The sequence below is a fragment of the Epinephelus moara genome, chromosome 20 (genome assembly GCF_006386435.1).
Source record: "Epinephelus moara isolate mb chromosome 20, YSFRI_EMoa_1.0, whole genome shotgun sequence".
NCBI classification, from domain to species: Eukaryota; Metazoa; Chordata; class Actinopteri; order Perciformes; family Serranidae; genus Epinephelus; species Epinephelus moara.
In genome coordinates, this window is record NC_065525.1 from 39,615,111 (window position 1) to 39,642,299 (window position 27,189).

General features: G+C 42.7%; 1 protein-coding gene across 1 annotated transcript in view; it reads left to right on the forward strand.

Moving 5' to 3' along the window:
* LOC126408333 (neuronal acetylcholine receptor subunit alpha-7) overlaps positions 1-27,189 on the forward strand; it is a 70,392-nt gene that overhangs the window by 22,782 nt on the left and 20,421 nt on the right. The window contains exons 4-6 of the mRNA XM_050073834.1: positions 9,115-9,224; positions 12,994-13,073; positions 16,358-16,525. Of these exons, the coding sequence (XP_049929791.1) occupies positions 9,115-9,224; positions 12,994-13,073; positions 16,358-16,525 (358 nt within the window). The remainder of the gene's footprint in view (positions 1-9,114; positions 9,225-12,993; positions 13,074-16,357; positions 16,526-27,189) is intronic.

Below are 27,189 nucleotides of genomic sequence, written 5' to 3' on the forward strand. Positions count from 1 at the left end.
ACCTGCTGCCCCCGTGACCCTGCCCCAGATAAGCAGATAAAAATGGATGAATGGATGGATGTTTAGCATGTTAGCATGCTAATTAGCTAATTATTCAGTGAACACAAAGCCCAGCTGAGGCTGATGGGAATGTCATTAGCTCTGCAGATATTCAACCCAAACGCCAGAAAAAATGTTGGTATTGTTAATTTCCACAAACCTTGCATATGTTGCATTTATACATTATTATGCAGCAGATACATTTCAACTTAACAGCGCTGGGGTTAGGGTGTGATCAGGTTTAGACACAAAAAAATTTGGTCATGGTCGTGATCATGTTTTGGCTTAAAATACCCAGATTTGGGGGCACAATCCCAGCTTGAAATGCAGCAATGTCTGTAAAAAACAGTGGCTTTTGTAGCACTGTCCCTGTTGGAAAAACAGCAATGGGTAGCTACAAAACACCCATGTTTGGTCGCTAAAAAGTCACTGGAAACACAGCAATGACTCACTAAAAACAACCAGGTTGGTTGGTCTCAAACATTGGTCTACAATTTGGCAAGCTGGGTGCCATGCCATCCACCATCCCCTACACCTCCCAATGACATATCCATAGAAATAGAGGGAGACCAGATCAAAACCTTGTGTCTTTACAATATCTGCTGAGCATTTTAATGGTTATATTTTGGTTACTCGAAGTACATGCTTAAAGATTATGTATGTGACATTCAGAGTATTAATTTAGCAGCAAACCACTTTTTTTCCTATGTATAGATATAGTGGATTAATGGTGTCCTGAGCAGAGAATGAAGTCACCCTCCCTCTGTGTGTGTTGTGATTTGAGCTTCTCTGAGGTTCTTTGTGGTGAGACAGATGGTATGTTCATGCACATGTGTATCCCACTGCCTTGCCAATGGCTGCCGCTCTGCACTGTGTTCATACGGTGGTAACCGCTGATATCAGGACAGCAGCATAATACACTCTGAATTTTACATAGATATTCAGAAAGTTGATGCAGGCGCTTAACCGGTCCGTTGTGGTGAAGAGGGAGCTTAGCCAGAAAGTGAAGCTCTCGATTTACCAGTCGATCTACGTCCCAACCCTCACCTATGGTCACGAGCTCTGGGTAGTGACCAAAAGAACGAGATCGCAAGTACAAGCGGCCGAAATGAGTTTCCTCCGCAGGGTGGCTGGGCTCAGCCTTAGAGATAGGGTGAGGAGCTCAGACATCCGGGAGGGACTCTGAGTAGAGCCGCTGCTCCTCCACATCGAGAGGAGCCAGTTGAGGTGGTTCGGGCATCTGTTAAGGATGCCTCCCGGATGCCTCCCTTGGGAGGTGTTTCGGGCATGTCCAACCGGGAGGAGACCTCGGGGCCGCCCCAGGACACGCTGGAGGGATTACATCGCCCGGCTGGCCTGGGAACGCCTCGGGATTCCCTCGGAAGAGCTGACAGAAGTGGCTGGGGAGAGGACTGTCTGGGCTTCTTTGCTGAGGCTGCTGCCCCCGCGACCCGGACCCGGATAAGCAGAGGACGACGAGTACGAGTATTCCTCAACACAAGATAGGACCTGTTGACTTTTAAAGTATCTCACTAAAACCACCATCTTCCTGTGTGTGTCTTATTCACCCCGACCCCCTCTGTATAACTTCTCTGTGGTATAGGAACATCCCACTTCTTGTACTGGAGTTTAAAAAAGCATGTATCCTGTTGTCAGCACGAGATGAGTGTTAAAATTCAAACAAGTACAGTTCAAATTCCCGTCCCCCTGAGAATGAGTCATTTTTATTATGGGCAAATGGATTTTCTTGTAGCACCTTTGATTTGAATGATCCCCTGACATTTCCTGCAGCGCCATCATAAAGAGAATCTTTGCATTTTAAGCTTTCAGTAGGCCTCCGAGGAATCTAAACCCTCAGTCTGCTTTTGGCTCCTGTGACAGTCTTGTTTTGTGTCTCTCGGGGTCGACAGCGACTCTTCACATGTTGTTGAAAAGAAAGAATTAAAATGCCCTCAGAGATCTGAAAATAGCCAATAACTCTGTCAGGGAGGATAATCCTATTAGAAAGTGCAGAATTAAACCGGAATTAATATAATGATGAAGCTGAAGTTTAACAGCACTGTCGAGGATGGATCTCTGTGCAGTTTTTCATCCCTTTTTGAATCTTTTTGATCTCATTGCATCAGCTCAACTTCAGTCCTTTTTAGTGTGCAGGTTTCTTTAGGTCTCGTCATGTTTGGACTCTTTGAGCCTTTGAACCTCTTAAGACATGAGATGAGAGAGCGCAGTCGTCTTCGCCTGCTCATAGAAAATACATGTTAGCTCTTGATATGAGACCGTTTCTCATCTCGCTTCTGATATCTGGACTCTTTGAGCTGTCGCTTACTGTTGTTACTGTGTTAAATGGAAAACTGTTTTTTAATTTGATGACTACAGAAGCTTTTTTTAGTTTCAATTAAATTGTTTTCGATTGTTTTGCACATATCAAATAGAAAATGTGTCTGTGAGTGCTGCCATTCTGTGAGACTGACCGTCCTGTTTTCTTTGCCAGCCTGGGAGTCTGTAAAGCTCTTTGAGGTGACATGCTTTGATTCAAGGCTCTGGCTAATGTTAGCTACATAAACATGAACTTGAAGCCACAGCTGTGAGCCTTTCACTTTGGTTAGCAGACGGCTACACTATTGGCAGCAACATCTCTGAAACACCACCGATATTGACACGTGTTTTATTTAGTTTATTATCAGACTCCATCCGTCTTCTTTTTTGGGTTGCTTTGCGGCCAATGCTGGAATTGCAACTTTCTCTGCAGGAATCTCATCCATTGAAGCAGGCTTTTACAATCTGAAGGGACGTGGATGCACACCTGCATTTATAGAACAGCCAACAGGAATGGCCTGTCACAGCTTACGCGGGATTTACACTTCTGCATCAAATCAACAGCGTGACCTACATCATAGCCTGACGTGCACCTCCCCAGAAATGTAACTACACCGTGTGGCAACGCAGACCTCCTGTCTATTTCTATAAGCTGACACCATTTCCCTCAGTGGAAACAAAGCTTTTATTCAATTTTATTCCACAGATTAGAAACAACAAATTGTGAAGACAATAAAGCCTCCACAAAAATAGCATAGTGATTTGTCCTGGTTTCATATGAGCAGAGGAAATCTCCGCTCGTTGCTAGGCTAATTTATACAATGTAAAATACCATAGGCTTGTGCTAATAATGTTAGCATGTTTGGAAAAGATGACAGTTGTTTTGTTGGTGAACCTCATGAGCTGTGATGGAGCTGAATTTTGTAACGTTACCTTTGTTTGTACTTGTGTTTGAAATTGTCTCTATTAAGCCATGTTTAATGTGTGTTTTGTATCAACTAAACTTTACAGCACTTCACAGAAACCCTGCAGCTGACTAGCATTTTGGAGGTGTACCTGCAGAGTGACACAGACACATCACCGCACAAGTATAAATGTTCACAACGGCGTAGGCCACATGTGTAGGGTACAGCATAGGCTCTGCATAGAGCTGACAAGAATAAATCTGCCTTTAGATTTTCGAAAGCCAAAGAAAAGAGCCAAGAGGAAGTGCAAAAGTCCAATTTTCTTTCAAAGCACTTCATCATAATACAATATCAGTCCCTCCAGGATTTCACGGGTTGTTTTTAAGATTGGTGCCACATGAAATGTCTGATTTCAGGGCCGCTGCTCAAGAAAATTGCGATGCATGTTGAGATGTTTATAGACACTTTTTTGTTTGTTTGTTTGTTTGTTTGTTTGTTTGTCTTGTTTGTCAGTTTTGATGACTGATGATTTCTCCCTGATTTTGTGTTTAGATGGGCGGATACAATTTCAGAGTTTAAAAAAACTCCCTACATTGCAGAACCAATAGTAAATCTGCAGGGCGGTCCTTCGGTGGCTCGCTGAACTCTTGTGCTCTTAAACATAGTCCGATTGCGTTAAAAGTTTTAAACAAAGGTGCTGGCTGTGTTCTCCGGTGTGTTAAACACACTTTAGAAAGGAGTGTCCCCAGACTATCAGAAGGCGAAGATCTCTGATTGTCTGGTGGTGAGACTAACCTCACACCAACACCGAAACAGTTCAGCTTCTTTAACCTGTTAATAACTGTTGGGTAACATTAGCGGTTTAATGCTAACAGTTAGCCCTGTCACTGTGTGTGTGTGACTCTGTCCCAAGCACAGAGTTCTCATTCAGCAGCAGCTGTCACATGATAAACAGATACAGAGAGGGGCTGAGAGAATCACTGCGCTGCACGCAGTTCTGCAATAAAACAAGTCTTTACTCAACTTAAATAGTCAAATTTGCGGTAAAGTTGCAGTGATTGGACAAAATTGCAAATCGCACATGTTGACATCCTGAAATGACCACAGTATGCTCAAAGGTTATACGGGATTTTTGCCCAATGACGTCAAAATAAAACTGCCAACTCATCAGCTCTAACAGTAATTGGTAAATTTAATTTATTAATTTCATTGTTGTGCTGCTGCACAGTAAACTTAACATCCAGGTCATTGCAGCTCATTAACTCAGACTTCTGACTAATATGTTTCCATGTGACACCCTATAAAGTGCTGATATTTCTTTAGTTAATCAATATTTCAGAATTATTAGCCTGCATGTAAACTCACTGCTTCATGTTGAGGTGGTGATGGAGATAAAAGTGACACTACGGAATTAAAAATAAACATTTTATGGTTCTTAATTCAAACCTTTTTTTAAAAAAAAATTGAGGAATTTGAAGCATCAAATACATTTCAGAAAACATTTCGCATAAGTCTGCACCCCGGAAGTCATCAGATGTGTAGTTTGACATGAACTTCAGAGTCCTGTCTTGTGATTTTTGGGGGTGGGGGTTTCTCTGCAGCCGCTGTGACAGTTGTGCTTTCAACACATTCCTCTGGGAAAACATTTCAGCTCAGTGACAGGAAGTAAACAAGCCTGAGAGAGATGTATGTGCGACCTTCAGCCATCAGCGCAGACCAAAGAGCTGCGAGAGGCTGGGAGATTGTAATGAGGAGCGAGCTGGCCACCAGAGCTGCGTATGCAAATGAAGCATCAGCACAGTCCTGATGTTTGTTGGCAGCGTGTCCCTCTTTTCTCTCACAGCCGCTCCATTAAGACACACACAGCTAACAATGGCTGTTACATAAGATCCATCAGTGTAATCTAGATTTCACCAGCTGAAATATGGAGGTCAAACACAGACGAGCTGCTGCTTATCAGCTGCTTTCAGACTTCGCTTCTGGACATGTTTACTCCTCTCATGCTCTTTATGGAGACCTAATTTCCATCTTTTTGTTCCCCAGAATATATTGTATGGAAAGCAATTTTGAAATTATGCCTCACTTCAGCCAAATATCCACCTAACAGACTAGTACTTTAGGATGTGATGAGAATGAGAAAGAAGCAGGCCTTATTTATTCATTTTTCCTGTTTTTCCCCTTTTGTTTTTCACCACTTTATTTAACAGGGACAGCCCACATTAATAAACATTACGGTAAATGCACCAGATTTAGCCAGTAGTGTATTATTTATAGTCTCTGGACAGATGTAACAAAGTCTCTCCAAGAAAAATACAAGATTAAAGTTTAAAAAGCTTCTGAAATGGTTTCTGTGTGCAGAACACTGATTGAGTTAGTGTAATTTAAGACATAACAAAAGACATTATCATGCTCCATTACCAGGTGCTAATTAAAATATGCAACACAGAAGCAGCAATACACAGCAAGTGATGAATATTAATGTCAATAGAAATATGGACGAAACAAGACGCTGTGCCACATTTCATTCACTCGTTCATTTTTCGTAACTGCTTAACCTGTTAGTGTTCGCAGGGGGGCTGGAGCCTATCCCAGCTGACATTGTGTGAGAGGCAGGGTTCACCCTGGACAGGTCACCAGACTATCACAGGGCTGACACATAGAGACAGACAACCATTCACACTCACATTCACACCTACGGACAATTTAAAGTCACTAATTAACCTGCATGTCTTTGGACTGTGGGAGGAAGCTGACACAGGGAGAACAGGCAAACTCTGCACATTGCTCCTTCACCTCGGGGTTTGAACCAGCAACCCTCTTGCTATGAAGCAACAATGCTAACCACTGCACCACCGTGCCACCCTGTACTATACACCAATCAGCCACAACACTCCACCCCCATTTTGTAGCGAAAACGCCTAAAATGACATACCCAAATTAAAATGACTGTAGCGTCTGAACCGCTCTGACTACATGCATGCATGAGGTCTTGCCAGAAAGCAAACTCCGTGAAGTTTCTTGTGAAAGTGTCAGAAACACTCTAGGTGATACAGAGACAGAGTAATGGGCCTCTGAAGTCAGTAAAAAATTGAAGATTTTGCCTAAAATAAAAAAAAAAATGATTTTCAGGATAAATAACTGTCTGTGGCTTCATCTGAGCAGGTAAATGACACTGTGGGGCTGTAGGCACACTATCATTGAACATTTGTTTCAAATTTGAAGAAGATTCCTCAAAGTATGACCATTCTACAGTGTTTTTTCCATGAAAAGATCCAGGCGGAGCTCCAAATGACAGAGCACTCACTCCGCTTCAAAACAGTACTATCAGTTATCAAACAACACTCAGCTAGCTTCAAACATTGTACCTTATTGAAATCAGGTGATTATGATAGCTGATGTTGTTTATGACAGAAACACCATAAAATATCACCAAATAAAGCCATAGGAAACGTGAAAGTTATGATCCCACTTTCTAGACGGTGTATCTCAGCCAAAAATAGTGGTAGGAGTGAGACTCGTACCTTTTATAAACCAGCTACGTGCCCGCTAACAGATCCGCATGAGATCGCGAGTAATCCTTTAACTTTTCCCCTTGAAAAACGGCATGACATGGCTTGTCACCACTCATCGCGATTTTGGACTTCGTGTATTTAGGCTGCTCTGGTGCGAAAACCATAAGGAATAAAAGAAAAATGATGCCGGATTCAGGAAGCTCTTGGCTTCCTGAATCCGGTGATACCAAGCATCACATGGTTTGATGACGTAGTGCGCCTGTGAGATCCCATTTAACAGAGGAGGGAGGGAGCGCGGACGCCGGCGTCCGAACGGAGTTAAAGAGGTTAAAACCACTGGCGGGTAAAGTGAATAACATTGATCGTCTTGTTACAGTGGAATATTCTATCGGGAAACCTTGGGTCCTGGCATTCATGTAAATGCTACCTGATGCACTCCAACCACCCAAACACCATTGCAGACCAAGTAAACCAAAAATAGGAGACAATGCGCTCAACTCACAGAAACAAAAAACTGGGTGCTGAATTCTAAATAAAGTGTAAAATTCAAAAAGATGAGAGGAACAGCACTCCAAGTTTATCAAATTTTATTTTGCCACACAGACGTTTCAGGTCTGGCCCTTCTTCAGTGTGCTCTGGCAAACAATACAACAGCACGCACAGGTGCGCTTAATTATAAATCAACCCGACTGAAGCAGCTTGTAAATCACAGCAGTGGGAGTCAATTGGTGGCTAAGTCACGTGGCCATGCAAAAGAAAAGAATTAACAACAAAGAAATTAACAACAAAAATAAACCTAATGAGGATTACACACGATTCATAAAAAACATGCAAATGAGATTTCCTCATTTAAACCCATAGGGATAAGTGTGTCTAAGAAATCGATCCAATATGTCTCTCTCTGAAGCACGATCTTGTCCCTGTTACCACCACTGCGTGGCATGTTAACCGTCTCAATGCCCATGTAATGTAGTTCACTTACAGTGTGTTTATGACTATTAAAGTGTCTCGCAACGGAGGATTTTTCGTCATTATTACAAATGGAGCACTTGTGTTGGCAGATTCTGGTTTTTAACTCACGTTTTGTTTTACCAACATAATACAAATCACACGGACATTTTAACAGATAAACAACATGTTTTGTGTTGCATGTGATTCTGCCTCTGACTTTAATGTCAACTCCGGACTTTGGATGAGAAAATGTGTTACCTTTGATCATAGAGTACCAGTGTACACAATTATGACATGGAAAATTTCCAGAAGGAATTTTAGACATGAAATGAGTAGGTCTCTGAGACAAATCTGACCTCACGAGGTAATCTCGTAGATTGACAGATCTTTTATTAAAATATCTTGGTGGAGTAGAGAATGCAGCACCAATCTGTGGGTCGCTATCCAATATGTGCCAATATCTACTCACAAGACACAGACCAAGTAAACCCCCTTTTGGCAACGGCACTGGTCAATGGCAGTGACCTCCCAAGAGGACAATGCACCATGCCACACCACAATAGCTGCTCAGGAATGACCTGAGGAATGGAACAAAGAGCTCAAGGCAGGTATTTTCTTGGCCTTCAAATACCCCAGATCCCAATCTGGTCGAACATCTGAGGAATGTGCTAGTACCCAAGGGGTACCCCGGATCCACGCTGGGTCCTCCTCGGATCGGACTTGGCTCTGACTTGATAAGGAATGGACACAGGACCTCTGGAGGGTGTCCTGTAGTTTCTGGCACCAACGCGTCGGCTTCAGATGTTTTAGGTCCTGTGGGTTGTGAGGTGGGGTACTAGCACATCCCACAGATATTGGTTGGTCAGACTGGGATTTGAGGAATTTGGAGGCCGGGTCAATACCTTGAGGTCGCTGTCATGTTCCTCAGGCCACTCCTGAGCAGTTATTGTGGTGAGGTATGGCGTATTGTCCTGCTTGGGGGCCACTGTTACTGAGGAGTGCCGTAACCGTGGGGGGGGGGGGTGGATGTCAGAACCCAAAGTTTCCCAACAGAAATTTGCACTGTAACAAGATGATCAATGTTGTTCACTTCACCTGTCAGTGATTTTAATGTTTTGGCTGATCGGTGTATGTTATGAGGCACTAATTGAGACATGCATTAAAACACAGAAGACTACAGTAAAGAATTAAAAAGTTTGAAGTTCCATTTTCACTTTGCACACAGCTAAAAGCAAATGGTAACGTCAAAAACATTTTTAAGTGACAGAAAACATCACTTCTATGTGCACAAGAGACTGAAACAAGAGGAAAAAATGTGTGTGTGGATACAGGATAAGTGTGACCACTAGTATTCATATCAGTGTGTGTGTGTGTGTGTTTTGCTTTTTCAGTACTGGACAGATTTCTACCTGCAGTGGAACATGTCTGACTATCCAGGTGTGACCAACGTCAGATTCCCAGACAGTCAGATCTGGAGGCCTGACATCCTGCTGTACAACAGGTACGAGCCCTCACTGCTGCACATACTGCTTCACTGTGAGCTCTGAATTTATCTGAGCTGCACTTTAACTGAACACTGTGCTTTGTATCTGTTGGAACATTTAACTTGGAACTATTCTTATTTTTGTAATGTCGCTAGTTGTAAAATTTGACGAGACTTTACGGTGGCGTGATGGTGAAAGTGTTTCCTTTAAAGTTGCGAAGACAACACCAGTTTACACCTGAATTGTTTAAAATTTCTGGCAAAACTTGTGTCGTTAAATCATTTTAAGATACTTGACAAAACAATCTCAACTCAAGGTCCACGTACTCTTTCAGTCTGGAGCTTTCAACAGATTTACATGGTCTTTATAAGCAGAAAGAAGACAAAGAGTTACTCTGTCATATACACACAGGCCCGAAATACACACACATGCACAAACAGGCCCTATACAAGCTGTAAATGGAGAGATGTCACAGTGAGGGGACTGCCCATGGACAGGCAACCCAAGCAGTTAAGGGTTTGGTGCCATATCAATGACATCACTTGCATTATTTGAAGTCACTTGTTTTATTATGGCACTGAATATTCATGCCTGTGAAATTCTGCGTACTCAGTTTTCTTCTTTAAATATAAAAAGTCAGAAAAGAGCAATCCTGTTGATGAGGGAAACTTCTTGGACGGGCATCCAACCTCTTTTTTTATTAAACCCCAGACGACACATTGCTCGGATCAATTTGTCTCCGGTGGATTGAGGATGTTTTAGTTCACGGTGAGACGCCCTGAACGAGGCTAAAGACAACTCACTCAGTTCGTTTTCATCCCTCAGTTCTGATTCAGTAAACAAGCTAATTCAGCTAATTCCCTCCTGAAGATCAGTCCTCTCCCTGTCAGGATTAATACCTCACTGTTAACTTACACATCAGAGCTGCTGGCTGTGGGAGGCTCGCTGCTGGATGCTGACGAGCGTTTCAGCTCATTAAGTGAGCGGTGTTTAGGAGCGCAGTGTGAGTGTGGGGGAGGCGAGGGGTGCCATCAGAGGGAATATTGACCTGGCTGGCTTTAATGAGAGGGGGCCAGTGAACGGCACCACAGTCTGACTTTGAATTATTATTTGGGCACAGGGTCAACTTTACAGCACACTTACTGTAGTTTTACCTCAGAGTTTTCTTCTTTGAGCCAACATGCTCCTCCGCCCACTCAGTCCAGTTTGTATGTATCCTGAGAAAAGCGAACGTTTCTGGATGATACACAGCAAAAGTTATGTTCAGTTGTTAACTTTGTTTTTTAACATGTTGGAAGCAGGTTAACATTGGTGACTCTAATGTTTTTATCTCCAGCTTTCAGCATTTCTTGTATCAATGCTGGAGTTTTGAGCCCAAAAATTATATGTATTTTTGAGTTTAAGATAAAGAAAAGATAGTGATATATTGGCTGGAAACAAACTTGCTGATACTGACCCCTTAAATAAAAACAGAGTGGGACATTTCACAATTAGAAAATCTGAGTTTTCTGGTGGATAAACTGTGATGGAGAAACTGGGCCCTATGTGAACCATCTATAGCATTTAGGGCATGTACGACCACTTTTTGCTAGTTACACAGTGCATAATCTGGGTGCTAAGAAAGGCACAAGGGGCAAAGAGGTTGCATTTAGTCAGTTAATCATTCATAGGTATATTTTGAGTGTAACATGAATTCAACCAATCAGAGCGTCATCTCCCTTTAAAAGTCAGTTGCGCACTGCTATCCTCATGGCAGCTCTGGCAAAATGGAGGAGCGAGCAGTGCAGAAGAAGTAATGTCACTACAGCAAATATAGTGGGACATTTAAAGTGGCTAAAGTAAAAACTGTGGTTACAAACTTGTCAAAAGAAACAGACCCAAACATCTAGCTTCTGAAATAGTCACTGAAGTTACACTGCTCCTCGTGTGTAAATGGGCACAGCGTCTCTCTTAATGGGAGTGGGACCGCAGCTCTGCAGCTCTGCAGCTCTGCTCTGATCTCTGCTACATTCACATTTTACAGTGTCATTAATATTTTCATCGTTAATGATGCATTTTACACCCAGCCACAACCCATCCAGATGTCCCTGTGTGTGTAACAAGCAGAGTGTACACATGTGAACACACCCCTGTAGACACATTTTACTCTCTGGATAATGGGCCCTTTAAATAGCAGGAAAATACTGCACCATTCTGACTTAAGACCAGGTTTTTCATTTCAGTAGTGCAATTTTTGCTGCCATAAAATAGCAATTCGCCTAAGTATCCTAAACACACCTCATTTTAAGACCTACACACCCATGTTTGTTTCTTTTCCTCACACAGAAAACATGAAAACATTTATTTTTGTATGAAAATTTCAGCTGCAACATGAATCCAAACAAGATCTGTTCTCCGGAAAAAGAAAAACTATCATCTGTCTCTTGACATGTTAAATAGTGTTGCAGGTCAACAGGCTGTGTTCACCTTGATGATGAGCATCATATTTATGGGTTAGTAATGATGCAGACAGCAGAACAACTGTTTCCCACACAAACAGCAGTAAAGGCAGACAGCTGCAGGTCTGTTTGCTGGTCTGAAATCTGGTGTGTTTGCAGCAGGAGAATGATACTGACAGGAGGTCTCGGCTCTGTGTGTGTGCTTGTGTTATGGTTCTTGAATGCGTCACAAGAAGAGTTCAGTCTGCAGTCACAGACCTGATCTTGTGTTAACTTACTGTTGATTTTTGTTGTTTTGTTAGTTTTATTCTTCTTATTCACTTTTGGGGAATTCTTACAGGTCTTTAAAATTATTATTTATTTATTTATTTTTTGGTTTTAAATCAAAAGTGTTAGGCGGCCCCAAAAATACAGATTTAAAAATCAGTTTAGATAAATTTTTAAATTGTTATTCATAAAATGGGGCTGTTTTTCTTAATTTCTTAAAAAATTCACTATCTGCAAGGTTGCAAGGTTTCACTGGGGAGTGTTGATTTATAGAGTATCCTGTCTGTGTTTGTACTTGTACTGCCCTCTTTGCAAGGACATATCTGAGTGTTAGACCTTCAGAAAATGAAATATTTAAAAAGTGAAGATAATTTTGTAAAATGAGAACAATGTAGAAAACTGAGAACATGTTCGGGAAGTAAGGACATTGAAAAAGTGAGGACATTTTGAACTATGAGGACATTTAGGGAAAATGATGACATTAATTTAAAAGTAAGGACATCTGTCGAAAAACTGAGGAAAGTTAGTGAGGGTGTTTAAACTATGAGGATTTTTTTTTTTAAGTGATGACATTTTCTGAAAAAGTATAGCTATTTAGTGAGGACATTTTGAACTATGAGGACGTTCCGGGAAAGAGAAAACATATACTGAAAAGTGAGGACATTTTTGTAAAAGTGAGGACATTCTGAACAATGTAGACATTTGGGGAAAGTGATGATATTTATTAAAAGTGAGTACATTTTTTTAAAAAGAGAGGACATCTTGAACTATAAGGACATTTCTGGAAAGTGATGACATTTATTGAAAAAGTGAAAACATTTTAAAATGAGAACATAGTTCTCAGTGTGTCTCATGAAACATTTATAAGAATAAATAATCTTCACAGAGCGTTGTGGGTTTTATTTCCAGCGGCCGCCTCAGTTGACTGTTACAGATAATAATTTATGTCAGTGAGGGTCCTCACAAGTACATAAGGAAAACTGTGTGTGTGATCAGCTGTAGCCTTGATGAAACTATGATTTACTCCCCACTCGGCGCCCTCTGATGGACACTGACTGTATATCTGTCTCTGTCTCCACAGTGCTGATGACAGGTTCGATGCCTCCTTCCACACCAACATCCTGGTCAACTCCACTGGGTACTGCCAGTACCTGCCACCAGGTAACACCCAGAGGCCACTCCCACTGATGACACACCTAAACTATGACTGACAAGCCGCCACGCCTGTTTGATTAACCCTTTCACTGTCAGAGAATAAAGTCTGTAAACTGTAAATAAGATCGACCACTTTGCTCCAGACTAAAATATAACAACGACAGGACTGTTTGTTTTCTACAGATTAACTGTTTGTCTTTAGAAATCGTTACAACACCCAGTAAAGAGCACCACACTTCCTATGAGGGCTTTTTGTGAAGAACTTCATCAAACCCTGACAGATATGTAGCCTGCGGTTGATGGAGGTCTTATGGAGGGCGGGGGGGGGTCGGTATGAGGTCAAGGGGTCAACAGGAGGAGGTCAGGAGGAGTTACGGTCCTGACTGATGACCTGAGACTCGTCATGACTTTCAACCACGCAGCTCACAGAAACAAGACTGTGTAACACGGAGAGTAAAGATTTTATTTTTCATCTTTTTATTTCATATTTTATTTGGACACAAACATCCAAAAGGCAGTAAAGACCAGAACCATAAACATGCACTGTAAAACTGACACAGGAAGTCTTTTCCTACTATAACAATGAAAGGATATTAGTACTGCTTATTTTACAGTTAATGTTGGAGTTTGATTCCATATTTTACCACAGAAATAAGCTGTGTTTTGCCATATAATTAACACCAGAACAACATTTCTTGCAGCTTTACAGACTGAAACAAACAACATCAATGTGCAGACTGACCAATAGTTTATAGCCGAACCACAACATGTCAGGAAGAGGAGGGAAACCCATCAACCGATCAGAAATCAATAACCAATAAAAGTCGTAACAGCTCTATTATCACTGACAGCTGACATTGATTGGTGTGAGTTGGGAGGGGCGGTGGTGACAGAGATGAACTCAGGCTTCAGGTTTGAGCAGCAAGACAGAAAATCAGATTTAACAGAACTATATATTTATAAAAACAAACAGAAAAGACTGAAAGAAAAGTAAATGATTTACCAATAAAAAGCCATAAAGGAGAATATTTATTATTATCCGATTTGTTTTTTTTGCTCTCAGTCGGACAGAACGACTTCACCCTTAATTACACATATTTTTTGTTATTTTTTGTATATTAACTGCTCAAAAATAAATAAATAAGGGAACACTTAAATCACACATCAGATCTTGATGAACTTGATTATTCAAGTTGAAAATCTTTACTGACGTACATTGTATTATTTGATGAGAACAAAATGATGTAACAACGGTCAATGGAAACCAAAATCATCAGCCCACTGAGGGCTGGATTCAAAATCACACCAAAAATCAAAGTGAAAAACTGAAATCACAGGCTGATACAACTCATAGTGTGACTCAGTGTGCCTGTATGCATCGTGACATCGTCTGGGCATGCTCCAGATGAGTCGGTGGATGGTGTACTGGGGAATCTCCTCCCAGACCTGGATCAGGGCATCAGTGAGCTCCTGGACCGTCTGTGGGGGTACATGGCGGCATCGGATGCACCGATGCATAACGTCCCATAGGTGCTCCATTGGGATAAGGTCAGGGAAACAAGAGGACCAGTCAGTGGCATCAACACCTTCATTATCCAGGGACTGCTTACACACTCTGGCCACATGAGGCCGGGCATTGTCCTGCACCAGGAGGAACCCAGGGCCCACCACACCAGGAGGAACACAGGACCCACTGCACCAGGACAAACCCAGGGATTGCTGCACCAGGAGGAACCAGGGCCCAGTGCACCAGGAGGAACCCAGGGATCTCTGCACCAGCGTAAGGTCTGACAATCCCTCTGAGGATTTCATCCTGGTACCGTTGGCTATGACATGGAGGTCTGTGTGACCCTCCAAGGACATGCCCCCTTGGACCATCACTGACCCACCACCAAACTGCTCATGCTGGATGATGTTACAGGCAGCATAACGTTCACCACGGCATCTCCAGACTCTTTCACGCCTGTCACATGTGCTCAGTGTGAACCTGCTCTCATCTGTGAAGAGAACAGGGCACCAAAGGTGGACCTGCCAATTCTGGTGTTCTCTGGTGAATGATGGAGCTGCACGGTGCTGGGCTGTGAGCACAGGTCCCACTAGAGGACGTCGGGCCCTCATGCCACCCTCATGGAGTCTGTTTCTGACAGTCTGGTCAGAAACATGCACACCAGTAGCCTCTCTGAGGAACGTTTCCAGCACCTTGTTGAATGTATGCCACCAAGAATTAAAACACTTCTGAAGGCAAAGGGGGTCCAACCTGGTACTAGCCAGTGACCAGTGAGTGTAGCTCATTTTCCAATTTGGTGAGTTCTACAAACCAATTGAAGTTGAGTAACTTTTAAGAACAACTCTACCATTTAATTACACCTATTTTTTGCTATTTTTTTATATATACATATATATATATATATATATATATATATGTATATATATATGTATATATATTGTTAATTCGTAATTAAGTCTTTCTGTAATTATCCTGCTTCTAATAAAACTATAATCCATATTTTTCTTCTTATATAATTCACCACATTCTCCGTAGTTCTGTCTCAGCTATGTGTCATCACAGGAAGCTCTATTCTTAATATTGTATTTTTACCTTCTTTGTTGTATCCTGTTCCTCTGTGGTGCAGCAGCGTCCTGATTTCTCCTCAGGGATCATTAAACCTTCATCTTTTTTTGGAGGCTGGTTTGGGAACAGATTGGCTTTCCCAGCTGATCCTCACAAAGTTAATGGAAACCTCAAACACAGTCCTCCTGCGCAGACTGATGGATTCTCCGAGGGACACCAGACGTGTTTTCTTGTTTACCCGCTGGGGGGAAAAAAATCAACTTTAAAACACTTTTTATCTTCTTTTCACCACAGAGTTCGTTCGATGTGTCACCATCTGAAATCAGTCAGTAAACAGCAGCTCGTCCTCTGTCTGAGGGAGTTATTATGTTTCTATTCTTATTTCTTGATTCTGTGTTCAGTCGAGTGGTTCCTGCAGGCCAAATCATTTTTTTCTCTGTTGTATGTAATTTATTTTTCTTCAACGTTTTGGGGTTTCATATTTTTCATTACTTCCTCCGGGGTGTTTTTCTGTATTTTTCCATGTATTAGTTTTGACTTTGATTTGATATTGATCTCCTGCAAACACAAATGTTATTTTCAGCTTCTTTTGCAACTTATTCTGAGGCTTTTAAGTTTGTTTTCGTCCTCCTTTGTATTTCCCACCACAGTTTACTTTTTACCTCTTCATCTCCTCCATGCCGCTTGTAATTACTTTTTCCTCTAATCTTGATTTCAGGAATATTTAAGAGCACCTGTTACATCGATGTCCGCTGGTTTCCGTTTGACGTGCAGCGCTGTGACCTGAAGTTCGGCTCGTGGACATACGGCGGCTGGTCTTTGGACCTGCAGATGATTGAGGCTGATATCACTGGATACATCGCTAACGGAGAGTGGGACCTCGTGGGTAAGAGCACATTAACGGAGACATGAGGCTGAAATATTTTGTGTTTTATTACCTCCGCCAAGGAGGTTATGTTTTCAGTTCAGTTTGTTGGTTTACCAGTTGGATTTGGAAAAACTACAGGCCTGATTTTATGGAACTTGGTAGAAGGAACCCATTAAATTTGGGTTGATACGCAAATTATTTTTTACTTTCGTTAAAGCTGCTCTGTGGAGTTTTGCCCATTTGCGCCATCCGCCGTGTTTTTCCGAGTACTGCAACAATAACAGTCAGCGTGCGCCGTTCAATGACGTTGGCAATACGAGTGACGCTCCCACACCGCACACCGAGAAAAAAAGGAAAAGAAGATGGACTCCTCAGATGAGGTAACTAATGGCAATGTTTTTTGTTTTTTTTTCCATTTATATTACGCTGCATGAATGTGTATTTTGACACTAGTTGATAAGCTGTTAGTGGATGTCCACAGACATATAACCTTGCAGCCTCAGTCTCGTCCATCGCTCTTCAAAATGCTAACGTTAGCTTTTTGCTTTATTTATCCAGAGGTCAGAGCTAAAGCTAAATGACAGACCTATTTACCACACAATAATTTTCGTTGTTTTATTTGCTATGAACAAATATACGGACAGCTCGGCGGCAGAGCGGTGCACTCTTGCGCCGCGGTAGCACATACACAATGAATGGGTTCGTCGGCAGAGGTCTGCGCTTTGTGCGCTCTGTGTGAAACGGGCTTTACTCTGGTTTGATTTCTGCGTTTGTCACTCTCTCGTTTTGCCTTTTTTCCTTCTTCTGAACGTCACGGAGGTTGGGGAGGACCAGCGGGACCAGCTCCAGAGGCTTCGGAAGCTTTCCTGGGCTGTTTCTTTGGGTTTTCACACATCTTTCAGAAGCTCGTCTGCTAGCCTCGTCGTCTCCGACATTTCCAACTGCGCATGCGCTCTTTGAACTCTACGTCAAATGCGTCATTTCCTGTCCAACAGCACGGGAATGTCGCTGAGAGGCAATAGTGGAACAGACATTGGTTTATATGTAAAAACTCCACAGGGCAGCTTTAATATTGCGAGACAAGGCATTTGACCTTGGCTGAGCCTGTGCTGTCTGAGTGCCCTTCTAGTTTGTTGTATGGTTTGTTTGTTTGATTGTTTGTGGTCACCCTGGCCTGTTGCAGCATTTTTAAGACGGGACGCTTATTTAGTTTCATTGATTTCCCTTTTACACCTGAACATCCGCAGTTATAAAGTCCCTGTTAACTTTCTGTATCTAGAATTCAACACTAATTTTATTAAACACCATGGTAAAAAACAGGAGCTTGAAATTTACTTACACGACACTGATCTCCGCCAGGTGTTATCTGACTTTTCCACTGTAACTTTTGGCCGCGCTGAGTCAAGCCATGCCGCACCCATTTGCATTTCTACTATCAGTTTAGACGTGCCGTGCCATGCCAAGCTGTGCCAGAGGTGGACCTCCTCAGCAGTAGGTCCAAAAGCAGGGCGACCCGCCCTCAAGTGTGTAGCGGTGACATCTTTACGACTGTAGCGAGCCCCCAAAGGCCCCCCTTCTCCACCTCAAGCAAGTGTGTGTGTTGGGAGACTGTACTCACCTCTGTCTGCAGGAGACCAGAAAGAATGGTGTTTTTCAAAGTCTCTATGTGTTCAGCTCTCAGTGCTTTTGTAGCTTCTAACTGAATCTCTGTGGTTTGGAGTTTAGTTTCTCTCCTGTGTCCTGTTTTTACTTTAGATATCTGCTTTATTTTACTGTTTCATGTTCACTATCAGCCGTATTAGAAGCTGTGTAAAGTTGCTGCTCAAAAACTCAACATTTCCTTATTTTGCGGCTTCACAATAAACATTTTTACATAACAAAATATCAGGGGATTTTTAGTGTACAGAATCTACAGGAAATAAAATGTATTTATCACTGCATTAGCTGAACTTTGTTAGTGGCTGTTCTTCAGTTAAGACAAGTGTAATTATACAGCAGGGAGGAAGAGTAAAATCAGAAACAGCTACAGTGAGATGTTGATGAAGAGCTGCAGACAACAGGCTCTTACTGTACCTCTGCAAACAGCTCTCCTTCAACAGGTAAACTTCTTCTACCTGCCCTGCTGGGGAAAAACACATGCAGCAAAAATAACAGAGGACTTTAGCCGTGGGTCAGCACTCTGCTTTTGAATGTCATCACTCAAGACAAACACTCATCAGCTGAAGACTCATCTTCAAGAAGGTAGCCCTGTTGTAATGGAAATGCAAATCCCTGCGGCGCTGGGCTGACGGCCCAAACCAAGCCAGCACATGACTGTCGAAAAGGGGTTTTAGTGTGTGAGTGTGTTTCTGTCTGTGCGCAGCTAATCTCACAAACCACTGGACCATTCAGCCTCCCATTTTGTGTGCACATTTATGACTGTGTGCTCAAGGACCTCTCACGGTTGCGGTGATTCATAGTTGTTGAAAAACCTGTTTTATTAACTGTTTTATACCATCACTGACTGATGACGCCTCACCCCTTCTAACCAGCCAGGAGGAGCCGCATGTTTTCCAGAAATCATCTCAGCTAAAAACAACAAGCCTTACTGTCTGTTGCAGGACACATTTTGAACCTCAAAAACTGACATCTGTTGAAAAGTTTGGTCTCATTTTGAACCGGAGCATCTGCAGATTAGTTCCATACCTGATACATTGTGATCTGCTAAAGTAAGACACGATACAAGATGAATTAGTCACCATTTTTGTTATCTTCATGGTAACCGTAATGGAGCCGGGAGGGACAATTAAACCGTTTGTTTGTCTGTTTTAATTGGGTTTATTGTTGTTTTTTCCGACCTTGTTGTGCTGTAGCATACAAAAGAAGTTAATACAGTTCAAAGTCCAGTTATGAACGACATGGATCAAAGATTTGTGGCTGTGTTTTCGTTATTAAAATACATTCACCCTATGTAATTATATTGTACCTACATTTCACATACAGTGTCTGTTAGCAGGAAAACTTGATCTGCTCTGCGCAACGCTCCAAGGCTCTGGCAAAAATAAACAAGGTGTGTGTTTTTATAGCTTCTAAAACTTGCTGTGGAGCGTCTGCTGAAATTAGGCTACATGAATTGTCTTCAGTGGCGGCAATCAGCTGGAGCATCTGCGTGGCGGAAATCTGCACTCCACTGAGCACATTGCTCCAGTGATTTTAACAGCAGCAGCATCAACCTGCTGCTCCAACAGCCTCCACTCTTAGGTCACCCACTGGTGTCAGGTGATGAGGTCTGATTCATGCTGGATGGATTGAGGTCAGGACTCTGTGCAGACGAGTCAAGTTCCTCCACATCAAACTGGGAAAACCATTTCTTTTAACAGAAGAATTTAAAAGACTAAAGAGGGGAATGGAAAAAGGAGCAAGAAAAGAAAAATCCACCTCGTCTAAATAATTCAGTTATCAGGATGTCTAACATGATCATTGGGTGTTTTCAGACCACTACACACCTGCAAGGGCTTCTTTCCACATTATATTTCCACCATCACATATATGCTCAGTATGCTTGTTTGTGTTTTGTGTTGTCTATTGTTTACATGGCTAACAGTTATTTTAGAATAGCGGCTGCGCTGTTAGGGCTGAACCCGACTCCATCTTATTTTATTCCATATCCTTTTCATGACACTATCCTGGCCGGAAACACAGCCACGGGACTCTAAAGAAAATGGGTTTTGTTGTGTGTTGATCTCAAACTGTGGTCTGCAGCTTGGCAGGCGTCTGGACTAGGGTTGTCATGAGAACCGATACTTCAGTACCAAGTCGTTGCCATCACGCAGAAAATACGTTGGTACCTGTTTTTTTCGGTACCGTAAGTACCGGATACAACTTCGCCCTCAGTGGGCCGTATCGGTTCCTGTCGGAACTGACGGGGGCAATATATGCGCGTCAGTTGGTGCCGAGGACGAGCGCCGAAGAAGAACACTTGTTCTCTGTTGTCTTTGCTAGAAGCAATGGTTTTTACAAGTGCTGCTGGCGCCACAACACCTCAGCTTGTCGAAAAGTCAGGTAGTAGGAGTCGTGTGTGGAGAGGGTTAGGCCTCATTTACACCGCAAGCAAGTAAACAGCAACCGTTTGTGAGGGCTACGCGAACGGTCGCTGTTTACTCGCGTTTTCATTTCGGCGAGCATGTTAACAGGTTAGAGCATTCACACTGCATCCGTTCTACACGCTGCTCGAGTCGCGCTGCTTTCGCGAGCAAGCTCGAAAATAGAGGAGACGCCGATTTTTTTGCGCGAGTCGCAAGCGAATGGTCGCGATATTCAACAAAAAACACAAGTTTGCGTGTTTTGTGACCTCTCTCGGCCACCGTAGACATCTCCCCCTTGACCAAGCGAGACCTGATAGGCACATGTTTCATGTACTTACCCATTTTTAGTGCTAAATATTAATTCTCCAAGCATTGGAATAATCACTGGGCTTTGGGTCGGGCGTGGTTTGTATTTTGATGGGACAGCAGCGGCCGCTGCATGACGCGTATGTTCGGTTTTGGTGTGAATACACGTGTGCTGCCGCTACGCTTATGGACCGCTTGCAGCGTAAATGAGGCCTTAGAGTTAAAGTTAAAGTTTGAAACAGTTTTAATAAAGTAGTGAATTTAGAAATACACAAGTTCTGTTTTTTGATTTTTATCGTGGTATCGACTGAGTATCGAGAATCGTGGAAATTTACTGGTATTGGTATCGACTACTGAAATTCTGGTATTCTGGACAAGCCTAGTCTCAACTGGGTGAGAGTCATCCACCGTCCCCTCCACCTCCAGATGACAAAGTCAGCTCATTAATACAGAAACGAATGATACATACAAAATGTACACATGTAATGTATCCAGAAAGGTACAATGCCCAAAAAAAATTCTGGAGACTGAAAGGCTTAAATAGGAGCTAAAAGAGTCCCTCAAAATGACACTCTAAGGACCATCGTTCCTAGTTCTTGCAGTGCTGACACAATATCAAAGAGGGTTCTTAGAACTATGGAAACGTTCCTCTGGTCCGAAAACAGTTTATCTGGCACCAGGTGGAGAAACTCCTAAAGGGGAAGAAACTTTAGGAGGTTAATTTCACGGTGAGATCCCCGACTGAGTGTGCAGCAGCCTCCCAGCAAAACAAACAAAGTTGTTCTAATGAGTTCCTGAAAACATACATTTAGGAGTTTTCTCCCCGGCAGCGACGGTATGTAAATGTTAGAGCGGAACACTGCGGCCCGCAGACTGGGCTGTTAAAACCTGGGAGCAGCTGAGAGGAACCCGTCTGTCTGCTGAGGAGTTTGATATCTGCGTTCCCATCCAGCATTAATCTGCTGCTAATTAAATCCTCCTGCTGCTGCGAGCAGCTCAGTGAAGCTGAAGGCTAAAGCAAGAGCTGCTGCCTGCAGGGCCTGTTTATACCAGTGGCCGCTCACAAATGCCAGATCACGCAACAAAGCGTGACCAATGAGTGACATTTATGGAGTCTAACTTCAGCTGTGGTTTCTTTAGCCGCTCTGATTTTATCATGCGATGCTGCGAGGCAGAGACCTTCTGGTTCCTCCTGAACAGATGACACTAGATTAATGTTTTAATGAAGTCATAAAGCTGTCTGATCACGCACATATCTACTTCATGTCTACTGTAAATGTACTAGTGTGTTCCCACAGGATTACATGTGAAGCTCTGGAGATTTACAGGACATTATTTTTGCCTCGTTATCCTCGTTAAACTGCATCAAAATCAAAATGACATTCATTGAATCAGAAAAATGAGCGACTTACAGTAACAAACTGTAGCACAGTGTGTCACAAGGCAGATAACAGCGGAGGATCAGATGGAAGAGACTCCATCCATTCATCCATCCATTTTCAATGACTTATCCGAAGCTGGGTCGCGGGGGCAGGAGGTTGAGTAAAGTATTCCAGACGTCCCTCTCCCCAGGAACACTTTCCAGGAGCTGGAAAGTGTTCCTGGGGAGAGGCGTTCCCAGGCCAGAGATATGTAATCCCTCCAGTGTGTTCTGGGTCTGCCCCAGGGCCTGCTACTACTTGGAGGTGCTGGGAATTCCTCTAACAGGAGGAGGATCCTGATCAGATGCCCGAACCACCTCAACTGACCCCTTTCAACGCGAAGGATCAGCAGCTCTACTTCAAGCTCCTTCCAGATTTCTGAGCCCCTCACCCTCTCTCTAAAGCTGAGCCCAGCCACCCTACGGAGGAAACTCATGTCAGCTACTTGTATCCATGATCTCATTCTTTCAGTCATTACCCAGAGCTCATGACCATAGGTGAGGGTCGAGATGTAGATGGACCAGTAAATCGAAAGCTTTGCCTTCTGGCTTAGCTCCTTCTTCACCACGACAGTCCAGCATAATGCTTGTATCACTGCAGATGCCGCGGCGGTCTAGAAGAGACTACAAACAAGAAATAGTTTGGACCTGGAACATGATGGACTGTGAGCATGGAGGTTAGGGGGTCGCAACTCAAGTTATTTACTCTCAAATTCAACCTTCAAAGCTTAGTTTTAATCTACAGAACATTTCCTCCTATAATTCCTGAAATTATTTAACTGCTTGTTGCAGCTCCTCATTAAACCATGACGTATTTGGTAGCTTTGTAAACTTTAGCAACTCAATTAGAATGTAAATTAAAGTTTTGTGTGTTGAGGTATTTTCAGACTATGAGCCGTTGTTGCCTTTATTGTCTTCACTTTAAACACAGCAGCAGCCATACAGCTCAGGTCAGCAGCAGGAGAGAGAGGGCTTGCCTCCAAGGGAAAAATTAGAGACTGGAACACACTTTATTTTCAGCCTTTAATTGTGTAAACAGAGAAACGTTTCAACACCGCTGTGTCTTTATCAGAGTCAAAGAAGGCAAAGACAAAAAGGCAAACACATACAGTCAACCTACAACAAGTAAGCTGTTCCCATTGGACGATTGGCTGGACAGGATTTCAGATCTGTTGGATAGTTGATCCAAAATACGGGCTGATTTCAACTGTATCTAAGTTCTCTGAAGTATAACCTCAGTCACTTAAAAAAAGATTTTGGAGCAACATCGGTTTCAAAGTCTGATTTTTCATGAGCACATTCTCAATACCAACTCATCCAATACAGCAGCTTGGTCTGCAGCCCTACTCTTCAAACTATGACGCTCTAGGTACCCCTCTATCATCAGTTTTGGATGCTCAGGGATGGCGTGGGAATTTCCGCTGTTTTTTATGCAGTGTCTTTTCAAAATAAACTCCAGTGTTCACAGGAAATATAGCTCTCGTCACCAAAACTACTTTAGGTTTAGAAAAAAGATCTTGGTTTGCATTAAAATAACTGTTACGTGACTTTACTTAGTAAGTTAAAGGTATATAACGTAGTTTAAAAAAACCTCACATTTCACACGGGACACAGTCTCCTGGGTGAATGTCCTGTGTTTGTTTGATCATTCCATCACCTCCTCTGTGCACGGAATTTCTCACTTTTTACGCTACGTCATTGTTGCAGATGGGTTCACAGTGGAGTTAGCTGAAAACCCAGGGCGTCTGATACAGACACCAAAGGGTGTGTTGTGTGTCGATAAAGGACACAGATGGCCACTGCCCAAGCTGCCATATTTGACACCCTGGGAATGAGAACAGGCTGGATTATGTGGTTCAGGCAGCCAAGCGATGCTAACGTGATATTACTCAGCTAAACCTGCTATATTTATCTTGTCATATTGGTAACCAGGGCGTAAAATTAACCTTTTACCTCGTTTGCCATTGGCTAGTGACCTCCAAAAATTTACCAGCCAAACATATTTTTCACCAGCCAAATAAAACAATTGTGCCCTGTTTGACTAAAAATAATTACCTTACCTTACCTTCCAACTTTAGGAAAATCCAACCCTGTCCTCTGTGTTTCTTTGGCGTGCTTGCAGCAGAGGCTGCAGTTCATCTTGTTAGTGTGCGGGCTGTAGGTCAGCCATGACCGCGGCTGGCCAGCCTCGTCTAGTTTCCATTTTTTCAATAAAATGCCGTGCGACATTTGTATTCCGTTTAACTGTCTGTTCTTCTTGTCCAAGTCCAACATGTTCATCTTCGTTTTTCCTCTTTTCTGGCGGTGGCTTCACGGCAGAAATGTGTCAGAAGTTACCATAGAATGCCCAGGGTTCCAGTAGCTGACATCATGCGTTCCCGGCACACATACAATAAGCCGCGAGGGTCAAAATAGTCTGACACAGCTGGCAGAAATGGTCAAAAAAACCCTCATGCAATTCAAAATTTTCCATCAGCCACTGGCGGGTGTGTGTTTTTGTTTTACACGCCAAACTCATTTTTTACCCGCCATTGGCGCTTGGCGGGTTTTAATTTTACGCCCTGTTGGTAACCGTTTACTCAATTTGAACAAACCTCAGTTTCAGTTTCAGTTTAGTGTATTTAAGAAGGGACAGGGCAAATTAATAAATACACATGATATAAAAATGCCAGAATTAGCCAAGAGGCTATTTTGGGTGGGTTAAATAAAAAAATCAGCTGCCATGCAGTTTTCATGAATGTTGAAATTAGCTATAGAGACCAAAACCGTTTTTTTCTGCTGCAAAGTTGGGCATTTTAACATGGGGGACTGTGGGGATTGACTCTCTTCTGGAACCAGCCTCAAGTGGCCATTAGAGGAACTGCAGTTTTTGGCACTTCTGTGTTAGCTTCATTTTTCAGCTGCGGAGGTTGCCACTTGGTTTAAGTTAGGTTTCTGAAATGTGTGAACTTTTGGACAGGCTAGCAGTTTCCCACTGCCTCCAGTCTTTATGCTAAGCTAGGCTAACCACTGCTCTGTAGTTAACACACAGACATGATGCTGATGCAGTCTGTCACTCCCAAAAAAGAAAGCTTAGTGTATTTTCCTGAATGTTACTCCTCCTTTAAATAACAACCTGTCCGCATCTTGATATCAGTGTGTAGCGTTCACACACAGTTGAGCTCTCTGCAGGTCGACCGGCAGCCTGCAGATCAGAGCTCCAGCTCCGAGCTGCTGTTGGAGACTAATGATGATGAGTGCAGGACGGTCGTCGGTCTCAGGGGAGCTGCAGCTCCTCTGTTTGCCCCAGCTGATGAAAGCTAGTATGAAATGGAGAGGGAGATAGAGAATGAAAGAGAGCCTCCTCCAGAGACGCCGTTCAGCCAATGGGCCGTTCACAGGGAATTTAATTGAAAATCTCAGCAGCATGTTTCCCATTTACCCCTTGCCCCTCCCCCCTTCATCGCCTATAGAGGAGATTAAAACCAGTGTAGTGAGCAATGTAGCAATGTAGCGATGTAAAGGCAAATGAAACGCAGCCAGGCATCCTGAACTCCTATGTGGGGGATCAGATAGAAGCAGGGTTTTCCTTTTGGCCACTTCTTCCTAACTAATCCTACTAATTCATCAGCAAAATATCCAGAAAAAGGGAAAGTGGAAGTTATGGTGCGGAGCTCACAGGGCCAGAAAACAACTGTTAAAGACGTTTTTGTCTTGAGCAAAATTATCTGCACCGGTCTCTTGCTCTTCAAAACAAACACACAAATAAAACATAAAATAGCAGCTTCATGTTAAACTAAAATCAGTGTTTTCCGATGCTCTCATCGCAGAGAGGCTGCTAACTATGGTGGGAGAGGCAAAAACAGGAAAACAGGGATCCAGAAATGTCCCTATCTAGAGCCAGTGTGCAGTTTGGCTGTTCTGGGCTACTGTAGAAAAATGATGATCGCCATGGACGAGGACCCACTCCCGATGTAGATATAAACGGCTCATTCTAAGTTTACAAAAACACAATGACTCTTATTCTTAAAAGTTGAGATTGGACCACATGAACTTTCTTCTAGTGATGAAGTTTACTGCTGATGTACTAAGAATAGCTATTAGCACTGTTGTATTATGGGATGTACTGCGGCTGGGCGATTAATCAGATTTTATTTTCAATTACGATTTTGCCTTCCCTTGATTTTCAAAACAAGATATCGAGATAAAATGTAATTGAAGCGCACCCCTTCCCAGCATGTGCTTTGCCCCGCCCCTTTATTAACGGTATTTAACAAATGTCTGCCAGTCTCAGTTAGACGCTGGGTTTGGCTGCCATTGATGCTTCAAAGCAGTTTATTTGTATGGAAGTTCTTTGAAAATAAAACCGCTTGAAGCCTGCTGGGTCGTCGGCTACCCACTTGTTGGGTCTGCTTGTTTTCGTTACCTCACTGACTACAAAATAAAAGTGTCCCACCTGTCTCTGTCTAGTCTACACCCCTTTCTTACTCCTTTCCTCTTGCTGCCATGAACCTTTTCCAACTTTCATCCTTTCTAAGACAGGCTACCAGTATTCGGATATTGGAGTCAGATCAAACAATTGAAATCATACATCATTCAATAGCTTCATCTTCAGTGACTGAAGGAATTAAAAGCCTGTAAAAATGTTTTATGGTATCTGAGCTTGAACATCACAGTTGTTATGGCTGAGAGTTTTTGCCTTTTTATATAATTTTATTGATTTATGATTGTCTCATCCAGTGAGACTTCTACTGTGTTTGACAGTATTATGGAGGCGAAGGGTCAAAGGTCACAGCATCCAGACAATAGACGGACAACTGTGAGGAGTAAAGACAGATGATAGAACAAAGAGAGAAATTAAATTTCTCTTTTTTTCTAGTTGTTATTATCCTGTCACCATTTGTGTGTATTTA